We start from the raw sequence: 15,520 nt of genomic DNA, 5'->3' as shown, positions 1-15,520 counted from the left end.
CAGTTGCTCACACTGAACCAGCAAATGCTCTTTCCTCTTCATGCTGCACCCCAACCTGGGCACTTCTTTGCCCCCCCCCCCCACCCCCTGCTGTCCTGCTATAACCTCTACCTCTCTGGGAGGCTCCCACGGACAAGGACAGCCTGCTCCCCTCCTTACTGTTGTGGCCCCGAGGCTGTTTGCAGGCCCCTTACTCAGTGTCCCTTGTTTGTGACTGTGTAAATACATTTTATTTTCTCTCCCCACCTGGGCGACATGTGGAGTGTGAACAGGCAGTGTGCAAAATGGTGGTGGGCAGTGTGAGAGGCACATGGCAGAGCCCCGCGATGCCCACCCTGGTCCCCAGGCTTTGTAACACTGAGAAGTGGGCAAGTGGAAAGGGGTGGGGGCTGAGCATGAATCCCCACTCCAGGAGGCGCCGAGGAGGCCGCTTCAGGCTCCAGGAGCCCCAAGCGTCAAAGGCCCTGAAAGGGAAGGGGTCTGGGGGAGCATTGCTGGACTTTGGCACCATTCTTGGCTCTGACTGCAGAGACCACAGGACCACCATGGGGAAGGAGGCATGGGGATGCCACTCCTCTGGGCAGCCTCCTCTCCTGGGGCCTGGCCCTGGCAAAAGGGGGGGCTGGGGAACCCAGGGAAGGAAGGGAAGTGGAGGCTGGGGACCCCGGAGAGGAGGCTGGCCTGGGTGGCGGAGCCCTTCCATCAGTGGTCAAGATGGGGTGATGGGTGCTTCGCAGAGGACTATGTGGGGGCACTGGGGACTTGGGTCTCATGACTTCCTTGCAGCTGCTCTGGCCCCCCTCCTCCCAAGAAGCAGGGACGGACGCTGTCCTGGCCTGGTTCCTGCTGGCTGTGCACACCCCAGGTGACCCTGCACACAGTAGGCGGGACTTTGGTTTCTGCTTGGGCCATGAGGCCTGCATCAGGCAGGAAAGCCCAGCTTGGCCATCTGTCCCCGGAAGCCAAGGACCCCCAGGAACATTGTGAGGTGTTGACGTCCAGCCTGGAGTGGCCCCTTCTTCCTCAGGCCTCCTCCAGTCCTTGGCCCTTCCCAGCAGGGCTACCCTCCTGTTACCCAGGCCTGGTGGGAGGAGGGAGCTTTCTGTTACCAGTCCTGGGACCTGTGTCCTCTCGTGCCCTTTCTGTTAAGAGGGGCAGACTTCCAGGTAACCGGGCCCAGAGGGGTGCTGACCAAGATGGTTAAACAGTGCTGGGGAGGGTGGGTATGACAGGTACCCTGAGGATCCTCAGGCTCCAGCTCTACCCTCTGCATCCCGCTGTGTGTGTCCCTCGGGGTGGGCTTGGAGTTTAAGTGTGGCCCTGGAGGCCCTCCCCCACCCCCAGCTCTAGGCTCAAGGGCAGGGCCTCAGTTGTCCAGGCCCTGACTATAGGGTGTGGTCAGCTCCTCGGCGTCGCTGTCTGAGCTGCCTTCGCTGTCCTTGGCTGGCCGCTCCAGACTGCGGAGGAAGCGAGCGTCTTGGGGGGACAGCGGGTAGAGTGTATCCTGCAGTGCTGTGCCCACGCCCATGCCCAGCAGCTCCTCATCGGACGATGGCAGCGAGTCCTCATCCAGGTGCCGTGCCAGACCTAGCCCGTCGAAGGCCAGTGGGTCCTCGAAGGACGGCGGGCCCTTCAGCAGTCGCACCTGGGGCGGGATGGCACACTGGATGTGTGGACCCCCTGCCCTGGGGCACCCTCCTCTCCCGCACCCCAGGCGGACACTGACTCCTGGCTGGTCACCCAATGAGGACACGCAGGGCTCTCAGGTCCCTCCCGCGCTCACCTCGGCCTTCAGCTCCTCTATCTGGTCCTTGAGCTCCCGGATGTACTGCGAAGAGTCCGAGTGGTTCAGCTGGCCCTGGATGCGGCCCTCCTCCCTCTGTGGGTGAGCCAGGTTCAGGGGGTCAGGCAGCATCCAGGCCTGGAGCACGCTCCACCCCACCCTCACCCCCTCACCTGGATCTCCAGCTCTGCAATGCGTTGCCGCATTTCAGCCACCGCGGCCATGCTGTCCGCCTCTCGCAGGCGCACCGCCATCACCTCCTCCTTGCTCTGAGGGCAGTGGGAAGAAGGCGGGTCAAGGGCGAGGCGGGCAGGGGTGGGGGTGGGAAGGCGGGATCCGGGAAGGGGGCACCTTGCACTCGGCCTCTGCCTGCTTGCGGCGGCTTTCGCTCAGCTGTGTCTGCAGCCCCTTGTTCTGCGCAGCCAAGTACTGCAGCTTCTCTTGCAGCGCCGCGCGTTCCGCCTCCACGCGGTTCAGAAGGTTGCGGTGGATGTGGTCCTGGAGGAGGGAGGACGTGCGGGCGGGGGTCACGGCCTGCCCAAGGAGGCGGCCGTGAGCACCAAGACCCTGAGAGGGCGGCTGCGGCCCACCTGCGTCTCGAGCTCCACCACGCGCTGCCGCAGCTCTCGGCCCTCGGCCAGAGCCTGGGCCTCGCGCAGGCGCACGCTCATCAGTTCGTCCTGCAGCTCGCCCAGGACCAGCTTCCGCGGGGACTCCTTCCAGCGGCCCCCGCGGGACAGATGGGCCTGCCAAGAGAGGCCGGTGGTCAGCCAGGGGCTCTTAGGCATGGAGGGTGGCCGACCTCCTGGTTGCACGGCTGTTTCCTGTGCACCGGCGAGCGCCTCACCTGCCAGGTGTCCGAGAGCTCCTGCAGCTGCAGCTTCAGCTCCCTCGCAGAGGCCACGGCCTGGCCCTCCCGCACCTTGAGTGCCTTTAGCTCCTCCTGTAGCTGGGCCACGTTGTTCTCATCAGGCAGGGAACTGTTCCTCTGAGGGGGACAGGAGTGGTCAGCGCCTAGGGCAGCTGGCAGCCATGTACCCTCTTCCTGTAGGCCAAGATGCCTTTCCTCATTTCCTGTGGGCTCTGCTTGGGGTAGCCCAGCTGGGAGAGGCCCATGGGGAGCAGATCCACCTCTGTGGCCCCCGCTGTAGATTCTCACCTATAAAATGGCTGCCAGAGCCCTGGCCGGTGTGGCTCAGTTTGGTTGGAGCATCATCCCGTACACCAAAAGGTGGTGGGTTCGATTCCTGGTCAGGGCACATACCCAGGTTGCAGTTCCATCCCCAGTTGGGGTGCATGCAACAGGTTGATCTTTCTTTTTTAAAAATTTATCTTTATTGTTTAAAGTATTACAGATGTCCCCCCTTTTTTCCTCATTGACTCCCTCCACCCCCCCCCATAGATTTTTCTCTTATGTCAATGTCTCTCTCTCTCCCCCCTTCCTCTCTCTAAAATCAATAAAAATAAGATGGCTGTAAAAACAGGGGTGGGGGTGGGAAGGCGGGATCCAGGAAGGACTGGCTTAGGGCAACACCATAAATCTCACTGCTGAGGACACCAGGCAGGCTGGGGTGAGGACCAGTGCCTTCCCACCTGGGAATCTGAGATCCACTCCTATGGGGCCAGAGCCGGGACCTGCCCCAGCAGAAGCTGAGAAGACTGGACTTTGGCACCTTGTACCCCACTCCTTCCCAGGCAGCCCCTCTTCCTGGGAACCCACTTAGGGTCAGCCCAGGCCTTGTCTTGGCTTCCCAAGGGTCAGGGATGAGAGATTTGTGTTCTGGCCTTCTGGAACAAAATCCAGTTTGCCACCCTGGGACCTCACTGACCCTTGTTTGGGTCGGAATCAGGGGAGGGAGCCAGGACCTACTGGGTACACATTTCCTCCAATGTGGAGGAAGATGGAGGGAAGCCCAGCTCTTGGATAGCTGATGGGAATGAGTGCTGTGGCAGAGATACCTGGGAGGCACCCAGAACAGTGCAGGCTCCAGGCGGGTGGGCGGCTTCTGCCAGAGTGAGTATGTCCTGCTGCCTGCCCTCTTTTGGTAGCTTTGTAGAAGCTGAGTCAATAGTCAGTGTGAAAGCAGCTGGGGATTGACCCAGGAGGCCTGGGGTCCCCTCTGGGCTGCAGGCAGGAGAGGGTGGGGTGAGCAGCTCTGCTGGACTTGGGATTTCCCTTCCCCTCCTTCTCTCCTGGAACCCAGGGCCTGGGGGGACACACAGGTGGGACAGACTGTCCAGGAAGCCCATGAAAGCCAGTACACTGCTTTCTCTACCTGGTGCAGGATGGTGGGCGTGCCCTGATTGTGTGTGTGTGTGTGTGTGTGTGTGTGTACACCTCTAGGACTTGGGAAGGTCTTAGGGGTGAGCGGCCCACTTCCTATCTGCCCAGACCCTCCTGTAGAGACCAGGGGGAAGCAATCTTGGGTTCCTTGGGATTCTGAGGCAGGAGGAGCTGATCCCAGGACACTCCCCCATAGTTCCCCTGGCAGCCCCTTTTCCTTGGCTCAGGCCTGATTATGTACCTTCTTAAGGGCATGCAGCACCCCACCTCCCCTCCCCCAGAGTCTCCCAAACACCGGCCTGCCCAGTTGCACCTTCTCCATGTCTAGAACCTTGTCCTGCATCTCCCGTAGGGCCCCTAGTGTCTCCATCTCCCGCAGCCGTGACTGCTCCAGCTCAGTCTCCAGGTGGGCCACAAAGTCCTCGGTGAGGCGAGGGTTACCCTGGGGACAGATGGAGGGCTGCATCAGTTCCCAGGCTGCAGCTGGAGGGTGGGCAGCCTTCCTGCCAGCTGGCTGCGAACTCAGGACTTGCCCCCTACTCTCCAGAGCCCCAGGGCGGGGAGGCGGCTCAGGCTGTGGGTAGAGTGAGGGATCAGGAGAAACCCTGGATCATCTTCCTGTGCCTTCTGCCATCATGGGAGGAGAGTGGAACCCCTGATGGCCAGGCCTAGCCTCCTTCCTGAGAAAGCCACACCGAGGGAACCTGCTGAAGGGGACCTTCCATGGTCTCAGGATACGCCCTGAGGGATGCTAATGGCTGGTTCCCAGGACTGCTGCGGTGGGGGTGGAGAGGGTGGGGCTCCGGGCTATGGCTCTCCGGGCCCTCTTTCTTCACCTCTCTCCTCTCTCTTCTCCCATATCTAAACAGGAAAGGATGGGAAAGAGTTTGCTGGGTCCCCATTTCACTGCCCTGGTGGCCTGGCAGGGCATTCTCTGGAAGGTGGCCCCTGCACCCCACTTCCACCCCATCCACCTCCCCCCCTCTTCCCCACCTACCCAGGCCTGCTTGCTGCCCTCGACCACTTTGGGCCTCTGACACCCATGGGTGCCAGTGGCCCTCCCTTGGCCCAGGTGGGCTTCAGGCCACATACCAAGCTCCAGCCCTGCTGGGCTGACCCTCTGCTCACACCCAAGGGGATGGTGCTCAAGGGCCAGTGTCTTTGGCACTGCCTGCCTCACCCATCTCTGCATCCCCTAAAGGCCAGAGTTCAGCGGTGGCAGGTGTCTCTTTGGCCTGACAGAGGGCATCATGCCAGTGGTGGGATGAGTCCAGCCCCGGTTTCCCCATTGGCCCAGCTGCTTCAGAGCAAGCTGGGGGCCACAGCTCTGGCAGGTGAGGGGTGGGAGGTGGACACAGGTGAGAAATGGCGAAGCTCCCTGTCCCTGTCTCCAGGGACAAAGAATCAACTCAAATTCCTGAACTAAAGCCTGAGCCCAGGTCTGCAGGCCTGGGTGAGAGTCCTCCCAGGGAACTACCCTTCCTTCTCTCCACCCACTGCTTCTTGGGCACCTGAGGTTTCTCCAAATCAGGGAGCCCACTTCACTGCCAGGCTCTGTTGGGATCAGGCCTGGATTGCAGGGGCTCAGGGAACCTACAGCATCTTTCTCTGCCCCTCCAGCGCATGTGCACATGTGCACTCTGAACTTGGGGGCTGCAGCTGCTGGCAGGTCAGTAGCTAAGGAAGAAGCCTGCTGGGTAAACCTGAAGGAAGGGTCTGCAGATCTTTGCACAGTGCTCCCCTCTGTGAGCCCTTCCCACCACTGAGTTCAAGACCCCATCACAGACTTGCACTGCCCACTCATGTCAACCCTGCCAGTTCAGAGTAGTGGGCATAGACCAGACTCTCCTCTGAGGGCAAAGTCCTGGGTACCGGAGAAGGGAGCCCTCTCCCTTGTCCCTCATCCTAGCTCCTACCCTTCATGGTTGACCCCTGGGGAAGCCCAATAGCTCCGAAGACCTTGGGGAGACACCAAGGAACCACAGGCCCATCAGTCAAGGTCGAATGCCTGTGCCAGGAAGAGGGCCCTGCCAGGCACCCCCGAGGGTGGTGGAACATGGGAACCGCAGGATTCTCCCTCGGGTCAGGGGCTGACTGCTGAGGGTGGGGGTGGGGGAGAGTATGCACTGAGCTGTGGGTGCTCTCCCCACCCAACCAGTTAGGAACTGCAGGGCTGATCCCCAGGCAGTTGCTGGTGAGTCCAGACAGTGGCTGCCAAGCGGGGGGTTGGAGTGTGGCCTCACCACGGTGGCCTGCCGGTACCTGCTGCTCCTGCAGCTGCCGGATGGTGCTCTGCGCTTTCTGCAGGTCTTCCGTTGCTGAGCTGCACTGCTGCCGCACCACCGCCAGCTCCCGCTTGATGACATAGTTTTCCTCGGCCTCCTGCGCCCGTGTCACCTGTCCCTGAGCCGGTGGAGGATAGGGCATGACCCTCTGCTCACACGCCAGGCCCTGCCCCAGGCCCACCTTAGAGGGGGTCCCAAGGAGGGCAGAGGAGTTGTGGGAGAGGGGTGAGGCCTCCTTCACTCAGAGTCTGGGATGGGGCGCCCCACGGGACCTCGGAACAAGGGTGAGGGGTAGGCAGGTACAGGACACCGGGAGGAGCCTGGAGGAAGACACCGGTTTCCAACCCCGGGTCCAGGCTCTGTGGGGCTTAAATGGAGACGGGGCCACAGGCTGGGGCTGCTGACAGCTTTGTCCCCCCTGACTTCTGGCTGTTGGCCTCTGTCCCAGGGGAGGAGAAGCAAGTCCTTATCCAGGGTGATGGCACACCAGAGCTCAGGCTCTGCTGGTGAGGGTGGGGCAGCTGAGGGCTGGCTCCCCAGGGCAGGGTTGGGAGGTGGAATATGCCTCTCCCCTGGCCTTTCTCGGTTCTGATCTACCCCACCCAGCCTCATCCCCTCACCCCACCCAATGTGGGTCCCCCCATTCCATGCTTGGAGCCACCAGGTGGCAGGCAGAAGCTTCCCGATAAAGCCATTCAAGATAAGGCAGCAGCAGAAGCAGGTGAGTGAGAGAAGATGCCAGGCCTCGCAGGTGGAAGCAGAGAGCGTGAAAGGCCAGAAGGGATGGTGTGTATGTGTGGGTGGGGGAGGCTCAGCAGTGCACACACTAAGGCCTGCTGTTGATGCACCCTCAGGCTCCCTGAGCCCTCCTGGGTCCCCACCTGTATCCCCTGGAGGGAGGAAACTTTGTGTCCCTGTGTGTGTACACACACTCACAGACACAGAGACATACCCTCAGTTGCCACGTTTGCACACGCACAGCCACCTCCTCTAGATGGAACCTCTGTTTTCCTGAGAAGCAGTCCCCAGCCACCCCCATGCATGGTGCCAGGCTTGTCCCCCTCACCCATGGCAGCAACCAGGGAGGAGGCAGTATTGGCTATCATGTGTAGAGACTAGGAAGGAAACAGGAGAGTCAGAAGAAAAGCTACAGTACCTGGATTAACCTATCAGCCAGAGCAGCGCTCTCCTACCCGGCGAGGGGGTTCCCAGCAACAAGGGGAGGAGGCAGAGCAGAAGGTGCGGGGACAGGAGAGGGGGAGAGACAGACAAGAACCACTGGTCACTAACGCAGTGAACTATGTCTAGAAGCAGGGGAGACAGGAGTGAAACCTGAGAACCAGAAAACCAGCAGGACAGGACCTGGAGGAAGACCAAAGCTAGAGCCAGTTCCTTCCAGGAGCGGGGTCTGTGTGTGAGCTGAGCGGGAAGTCAGGGGGCTCACGACTGGGGCCAACTAAGGCCAACTGGGAACACTCAGCAACTTTGATCTGGAGGCTGAACCAGAATGGAGGCTTTGGGGCAAGGGCATAAAATCCTGTGGACACCCTGTGGTCCATGCAGGGTCAAGTGAAAATGAGGGTAGCAGGAAGAGGGGCCTCCAACTCTACTTCCACCTTTAAAAACAAGATTGGGGCCATGGTCAAGGTTGTGGCACCCCATCATGGATCCAGTGGCAAGACCACCCCCTATTCCTTCACTCCCATCTCCTTCCCTTTGAGGGCAAGGCTTTCAAATTATAGGGTGGGGTGTCTTGTGGCCCAGTTCCAGGCACCTCAGTCAAAGTAGCAGTTCTACCTCCTCCGCCCCACCCAGACGGCCCTGGCGGGCACCGGACACAAATGGGTTGTGGTGATTGCAGTTAACTGGGTTAGCGCTCAACCTCCAGCCCCAAGCTAAGTTTCCCCACGGTCAGATTATATGGCAGCTCAGATATCAGTGGGGTTCATGGTGAGGCCTTGGGCAGGAGGCTTGCTGGCCCTCTGGCTGTTGGGTCCTGGAGAGTTCAGTGTCTGACAGGCAGGTGGCCATACCCCTCACCTTCTCCAGGGTCTCAATCCGCTGTTTCAGAAGTCGGTTCTCTGTTCGAAGCCTCTATGTGGGGAGAGGGGAGAGCATATCAGATCCTGCCTTCCACTTCTATACAGAGGTCTATCCCCCAGGGGGCCAGGCCAACTCTCAGGACAGAGCTAGAGGCTTACATTCTGGGTCAGTGATCCCAGAAAACAGGGCCAACTCCCATTCAGAATGGCCCATTAAATTAAAAAATATTTTTATTGATTCAGAGAGGGAGAGGGAGAGAGAGAGATAGAAACACCAACAATGAGAGAGAATCATTGATCAGCTGATAAGCCTTAGTTCAGTAAAAATAACGCAAGCGCTTCTGTGGATACACAATGTGTGTGAGGTGGGTGGTCTCTACCCATGCCCTCCTTGGGAATCTGCTAGTAACCCATGCTTGGGCCTGTCCACTTCCCACAGGGCAAAGGCTTCTGCATTTTGGGGGAAGCTGCTATCAGACAGGCCCCATCCTTCACTGCTTAGCCTCCAGCCCCAGAGTTCAATTTTCAGTTGACAAACTTCTCAGAATTTGGGTCCAGGGTAGGAGGTCTTGCTGAACACCCATACTTCCTCCGGCTCAACTACATCTCTGTGACCCACTGGCCCACTGACAGCCAGCTAGCTGTGCCCAACAACCGTTACTTCCCCCAGCCAGGGGAGGCCATCTCCCTTGCTTTTGTCTTCCATCCTGTGCTCGTGGATTCTGGTTAGATATTTGTGTTTTTAGGTTTTCCTGTGAAGCAACTGCTCGGAGAGATGGCAGACTTGATTGATGGCCATTGACTTATGTCATGGATGGGGAAATGAAGTTGGAATGAGGCAGTGTTTTGCCTGAGCCTCCTAAACTGTTTCAGAGGGCAGGTCTCTGTCCCTTGCAGTGATCTGGAACCAGGGTCTTGACCCATGACCTTTGGATTTCTTTGGCATAAACACAGCCATCCTTGGAGGAGCTGGATGTGTCCTGCAGACAACTCACCTCTCTCCCGCTTACTCCAAAGGGAAAATGTGTGTGTGTGTGTGTGTGTGTGTGTGTGTGTGTGTGTGTGAGAGAGAGAGAGAGAGAGAGAGAGCACAAAAACTATGGGGGCTATGTACTAGTAAGTGCTTAAAATTTTTTTTCTGTATTTTTGATGCTTGGACATCCTGAGGCCTTGCTAATCCTGGAGACTGCCCATCCCAGGATTTAGCTAATTCCTACAGATAGTAAACAACCTGCTTGACAAGGCAAACCAGCCAATCCACAGCGTGACCCCCCCCCCCCGACCTTTCTTACCTAATTCTCACATACAAGCCAATATTTCCCTTCTGAAATTATCACAGGACAACTAGGGACTACTCCTATAGCCCCTGAGATTATTCCAACTAGTCAATCCTAAACTTGCCCACCCTGCCTTGCCCTTTCCTTTGCTTGAAAACCACAATAAAGGCTCTGGCCCCTGTTTTTCCCCTTGATCTCTCTGCCTCCTGACCAACCCTGATGCTTCCCCATATGGCCTGGTGTGCCCTGCCTCTTTGAAACGGTAATAAACGCTTCTTTCAAAAGCAGTTAAAACAAATCCCAGGTATATTTTAAAACAGGCTAAAGGTGAAAGAGCAAAGGACAGGGCCAAGGGAGAAGGCGCCTGCCTGAATCCTTTAAGACCTCCTCTCATGGGAAATTTCCAAGCTGAACATGTGGTCCAATGGTCTGCTGTATACCTACCTAATGCTGGGCCCTCACAGTCACCAGATGGGAGCAGGCCTTGTCTGTGTATGAGTAAGACACCACACACACACACACACACACACACACACACACACACCCAGCTTAGACTGGCGCACCAGTCAGGCTGCCACTTCTGAGAAAGAGAGACGCTAAAAAATTCAAGACACAAAACTATTTCTGGAAATCCTACAACCAGGGACAGAACAATGCTGCTTTCTTTCCCACTCAGGAATGGGTGGCAGGACTGGATTCTAACCTAGGTCCTGCTTTGCCTTTCTGGAAGATGTGGGGATGAGGGGATGATGATGATAGTGGTGGTGGTGGTGATAATAATAAATGGAACAGCAGAGTCAGTATCATTTCCCTTTTGCAGAAGGGGACACTGAGAGGATCAGAGAGGTGAATTCATTTTCCTGGGTTACACAGCTGGTCTGTGGAAGAGCTGGCATTTGAACCCTGGTCTGTGGGACTCCAGTCTTAGCCACTGTGGTACTCTGCCAGTCTGTAGACAGAGGACAGAGCCAGGCTGTGCTGGGGTTTGTGTTTATGTCTGTCCCCCTACCCCCACTGGACTGGGGACCCTCACTTTCTGCTGTGATTGGCACAAAGTAGGTGCTCAATAAATTTTTGTTGAATGAATAACTAAAATCACACGTGGAGGGATGAAAGCAGGGGAGGATGGGAAGACTGGGTTCAGAGACTCTGCACACTCAAAAAACCCCTTGTGATATTACGATTTATAGTAAAAAATATATATTTGGTCTTCCATCCAGTCCTGGCACAGAGCATCTAAAACCTTGGGAATTTTCTAAGTGAGGAGAGAGATAAAGGTGTCTTTTGTTATGTTAATGAGGACTTTTGGAAAGTCCCTTGGCCACTTACAGATGGGGGCTGGTTCCCAGGGAACCCAACCATGTGTCAGAGAGTTGGAACTTTCAGTCCTCTCCCCAGATCTGGGGAGAGGAGATGGGTTGGAGGTTGAATAAATTGCTGATGGCAAATCATGTAATCAATCATGCCATAAAACCCCACAGGATGGGGTTTGGAGAGCTTCCAGGTTGCTGAATGGTTGGAGGTGCTGTGAGTGGGTACAAATGGAAAGGGCATGGAGCTCTGTGCCCTTTCCCCATACCTGGCCCTATGCATCTCTTCCATCTGGCTGTTCCTGAGCTATATCCTTTATAACAAACCAGTGATCTAGTCCTAATATTTCTCTGAATTCTGTGAGCCACACTAGCAAATTAATTGAACCCGAGAAGAGAATCACAGGAACCTGTGATCTATAGCCAGCTGGCCAGAAGCATAGGTGACAATCTGGACTTGAGACTGGCTTCTGAAGGGGGGAGTGGCAGTCTTGTGGGACAATGCCCTTAACCTGCGGGATCTGACTTCATCTCCGAGTAGATGGTGTCAGAATTGAGCTGAATTATAGGACGCCCAGCTGGTGTTGGAGAATTGCTTGGTGGTGTGGGGAAAACCCCCACATATTGGAGGTGGTGACAGAATTGTACCCCCAAACCTAGTAGGGCTGGCTGGCCAGGCACCAGGGGGAGCCAGGGGCCATGAGTGCAGTGCACTGGCCTATCCTTCCTGCATATGGCCCCCGCCTACCTCGGGGCTCCCCCTTACCCCTGACCTCGGGGCTTCCACCACTGAGGGCAGCATTCCTGATGTTCCTCTAGCCCCTCAGGCCCGCTGCTGCTCGGGCCTTTAGCGCTCAGTTCCCTGGACCTGCAGCCATCTCCCCTACACATTTTCTCCAGAGTTCTTTCTAGAACTCATACTCTATACTTATTGGTTCACTGACTGCATCCTCACTGCAATGGGAGCCCCACAAGGGCAGGTCCACCTTGTCCACCTCTGTGTCCCCAGTGCCAGGTGAGTCCTTGCTCACATGTAGAGAGTCAACCCCTCAAACCCTAAGGACAGTGTGGTGTGCCTCATGTGCTGGGCAGGGATGCCCCCTAGTGGCCACCTACGTCTTGCCTTGGGACAGAAGCTCCCAATGGCCTCTGGTCCCTGTCCCCTTCCCTAGGAACTCACTTTGATTTCGATCTGTTCCTCCATCTCTTTACTCTTCATGGCCGCATATTCCTTCTCGAGCCTGCAGAGGTGAAGGCTGACATGGTCACTGTCCCACCACCAGGGACCCCTTTTCCACCAGCGCCCTGGCTGCTGGTACTGACCTCTTCATCTTCTTAGGGTTGTACTTGACCTGGTAAGCCTTGAGGATCAGCTTATCTGGGCAGCTGTCGAACTGATGGGGTATCACCTTTTGGAAGTACTGAGGGGACACAGGCAGTCACTGATTATAAGGGTGTGTAAGGGGGGCGCCCCAGCCCCTCTGTGTCTGCTGTGCCCATTGCCCTGGAGGAGGGAGGGAGGGCAGAGCAGGTCTGCCTGGGATGTCACCATGTACCCAGTGCAGTGCCTGGCCTGCCTGTTGTGGGTGCTCCATCATGGTGGAGCAAGCGAGTGAGTGTGAGAAGGCATCTGGGGGAAGCTGCCAGCAGGCAGGACTTCAGTTTGCAGGGGAAAAGCAGGCTGCGGAGGCTCCTGAGGGCAGAGGCCTGGGGGTGGGTTGGGGTAGGGTCTGAGCACAGGGCACCTTCTTAGAGGAAGGGAGCGGCGTGCTGCACCCAGGGCAGTGAGAGGATACGGAAAAGGTTGTAGAACTGGAACAGCCAGGAGCAACCTGGAGGGAAGCCCCCTCAGTGGGTCTGCTGGCCTGCGGCCTCTACAAAGGGTTAAGTGTGAGCCACTGGTGGACACAGCTTGCTGTTGGTTGGGGCCAGGCTGGCTCCTGCTCCCAGCCCAGCTGGCCCCTCTGGCAGCTGCAGACAATGAACATTCGTGTCTGTGGACACAACCGTGGCCTTTGTGTATTCTTCTCTGAAGTAGCAGCTGGAGGACACTGGGAGGGGGCAGGGGCCTGCGTGGTGGGGACATGGCGGTGAGAAGCAGGGAAGCCAGGGTGGGGTAGGCCAGTGAGGCTGCCCAGACCCCTCCCTCCCTCCTGTGCCCTCACCTGGCCCAGTTCCTAGGACCAAAAACCACACCCAAGGCCCCGTGGTTTGGCTAGTATAATTATTTACCACAAAGGTTTTGGGGGACACAAAGCTGGGGGCAAGAGAAAGGGGGGTGAAACCTCCCAGAGCCAGGGCCTGGGCCTTCCTCTCTCCCCACTGCCAGGCTGCTGGCCCTGGACTGTGTCTGGCAGAGCCTGGAGCTCCTTAGGGCCCAACCTGGTTCTCCAGGGAGACCTCAGGGGTCAGAGGGGACAGAAAAGGATCAGGCTGCTCAGGAACTCCAAGCGTCTCACTTCAACTGCCCAGGTGCCCCTACTGGGGGGGGGGGGACAATCCCACCCTTCCTGGGCCCCTGGCCCACCTGGGACATGCCCTCCATGTCCAGCTGCATCAGCTCCACCTGGTTCACCTGCAGCAGGGCGAGGCCTACCCGGAACACGATCTCCAGGCCCTGCAAAGGCAGTGGGGACAGTGCTTCCCCGATCCCTCCCCAAACCCCGGCCCTTCCTTGGTTGGAATTTATTTCCAGTGTGGGGCCTTTGGGAGAGCAAGAGGGTGAAGGGGTCCTGACCTCATACATGAAAATGTCGAAGACACGAGTGGCGACAGGCAGTGGGAAGGTGGTCAGGAAGAGTGTGAGGAACCAGGATGAGGCGTACATGGACGTGTGGAAGCTCTGGGAGCGGAAGTGGGTGTTCAGGTCCGGGAGCTGCTCCTGAGGGGTGGGAGGAGGAGGCCCAGCACTGAGGAGGAGCCTGTGGGCACCAGGCACCGCTGTCCTTGTCCACAGGCTCCTTCCACCGGAAGTGCTGTCCGGTGCTCCTGCCTCCAGGAAGCCCTCTCTGGTCTGCCCTTGGGTCCCTTCCTCCGTGTGCCCTTAGCACTGTGTGTGGGTGAGGCTGAAACTATCCCAGACTCTGAGCAGCATGAGGTGGGGACACAGGCCGGGGTGAGAGGAGTAGCAGCAGCTCGTGGGTGCTGGATGTGCACCTTGGGTAGGAAGTGGCCCATCCGCTCTCCTTTCTGCTCATGGGCTCCTCATGATCAGCCTGACAGGGAGCTTCTGAGGCTTGGGGTGGTTTACATAACTCCTCAAGGTCACCCAGAGAGTGAGAGGTGGGGTGGGGTGCGGTGTAAACCTACTGCTGGTCAACCTGTATCCCTTGACTTGCCAGTCGTTGTGTCTCCCCACAGCCCCCTCATGATGCTCTGTGCCCAGCAATGCTCAGGGGATGCCGGTCTGATTGGCCTGAACTTCAGATTGCTGAAAAGCGACAGAAACTGGGGAAATAGTCTGGAGAAAGTATTAGGACCCCCTTGATGTCATTTACTGGGAGAAGGGACTCTGGTGCCCCCTCCCCCCCTGCAACCTGCCCTAGACTTCCTTGCAGACCCAGGGGCTCCCTGGCTCTGTCCGGCTACTTTGCTGTGGGGGCTCTCAGCTACCCAGCCTGGGTAGGGCCACTTCTTCTCTGCAGGCCCTGGCCCTTTGCTTGTTGGCACTACCAGGTCCCCTTGAACAACAGCACCTCCCAGTTTTCCAGGCCTGAGGAATGGGGCTTTCATGACCAGGCTTGCCCCAGGGCCCACCTCCCGTTCCCCCTTCAACCCTCACCCCCAGCTGCTGTGCAGTTTCACAGCCACACCTGTGACAGACTTCTGGAGCAGACTGTGTGTGTGTGTGTGTGTGTGTGTGTGTGTGTTCTTTCCTTGCATGCACAGGGAAAGTGTTGTCTGCCAGCCCAGAGCGGCCCCTGTGCCCTGTGGGGGCTGCTATTTATAAACAGAAAGGTCTGCGGCTCTCCTGTAATCATCAAAGGCAGGCAGACAATACTTTCCCTCCCTCTGCCATACCACGCTGGGAGCAGACAGTGAGGGCGTTATGGGTGTGTCTGGCAAAAGCCAGCTTGACCCCTCTGCCCTTGGACTCTGGAAGCCCAGAGCTCTCAGGAGCCCCCACTATAAATGGCTGGCCCTGCCCTTCCCCTGGAAGTGTGCTTGGGGGCAGTGCCACATGGCTCCCTGGGGACTAGAGCCCCTTTCTGAGCTGGCACCTCTGGATGTGATTTCCCAGCCCTGGGATTTTCAGTTAAGTAGGCCCACTGGGCGGGCTGTGGGCTGCGGAGGAGCGGGTGGTGATGGGCCACCCCGGCCCCACTCACCTGCAGCATGTACTCAAACTGGTAGATGCAGAGCCCCAGCTCAGCCATGCTGGGCTTGAAGAGCTCCCGAAGGCGATACTCCTGCATCAGCCGCACAAACACACAGAAAGCCTCCTCCTCCGGCATCTGAGGGATGGGCAGGTGGGCAGGGGGCTGTGAGTGTGGGCGGGGTGGGAGGGGGACGCTACTGCTCTTCTTTTGGGCCTGGAAT

The 15,520-nt window shown here is 57.9% G+C and overlaps 1 protein-coding gene across 3 annotated transcripts in view; it reads right to left on the bottom strand.

The window, feature by feature from the left end:
• Window positions 1–213: 213 nt before the first annotated feature.
• Window positions 214–15,520, bottom strand: part of EVI5L (ecotropic viral integration site 5 like) — a 32,421-nt gene continuing 17,114 nt past the window's right edge. For 2 of the 3 annotated variants that reach the window (XM_079771768.1, XM_079771769.1), the window contains exons 6-20: window positions 15,310–15,435; window positions 13,719–13,862; window positions 13,509–13,598; window positions 12,305–12,402; window positions 12,162–12,222; window positions 8,393–8,446; window positions 7,509–7,541; window positions 6,330–6,470; window positions 4,381–4,509; window positions 2,631–2,771; window positions 2,374–2,529; window positions 2,135–2,281; window positions 1,957–2,052; window positions 1,784–1,879; window positions 214–1,645 (exon numbers count right to left, since the gene is read on the bottom strand). In XM_079771768.1, the coding sequence (XP_079627894.1) occupies window positions 1,367–1,645; window positions 1,784–1,879; window positions 1,957–2,052; window positions 2,135–2,281; window positions 2,374–2,529; window positions 2,631–2,771; window positions 4,381–4,509; window positions 6,330–6,470; window positions 7,509–7,541; window positions 8,393–8,446; window positions 12,162–12,222; window positions 12,305–12,402; window positions 13,509–13,598; window positions 13,719–13,862; window positions 15,310–15,435 (1,791 nt within the window). In that variant the 3' untranslated portion in view covers window positions 214–1,366. The remainder of the gene's footprint in view (window positions 1,646–1,783; window positions 1,880–1,956; window positions 2,053–2,134; window positions 2,282–2,373; window positions 2,530–2,630; window positions 2,772–4,380; window positions 4,510–6,329; window positions 6,471–7,508; window positions 7,542–8,392; window positions 8,447–12,161; window positions 12,223–12,304; window positions 12,403–13,508; window positions 13,599–13,718; window positions 13,863–15,309; window positions 15,436–15,520) is intronic. The other variant, XM_079771770.1, reaches the window with a different exon arrangement.

The sequence above is a fragment of the Cnephaeus nilssonii genome (assembly GCF_951640355.1).
Source record: "Cnephaeus nilssonii genome assembly, chromosome: 5".
Lineage (NCBI taxonomy): Eukaryota > Metazoa > Chordata > Mammalia > Chiroptera > Vespertilionidae > Cnephaeus > Cnephaeus nilssonii.
Note: the sequence above shows the minus strand (reverse complement) of the source record. Positions and strands in the feature narration are given on the sequence as shown.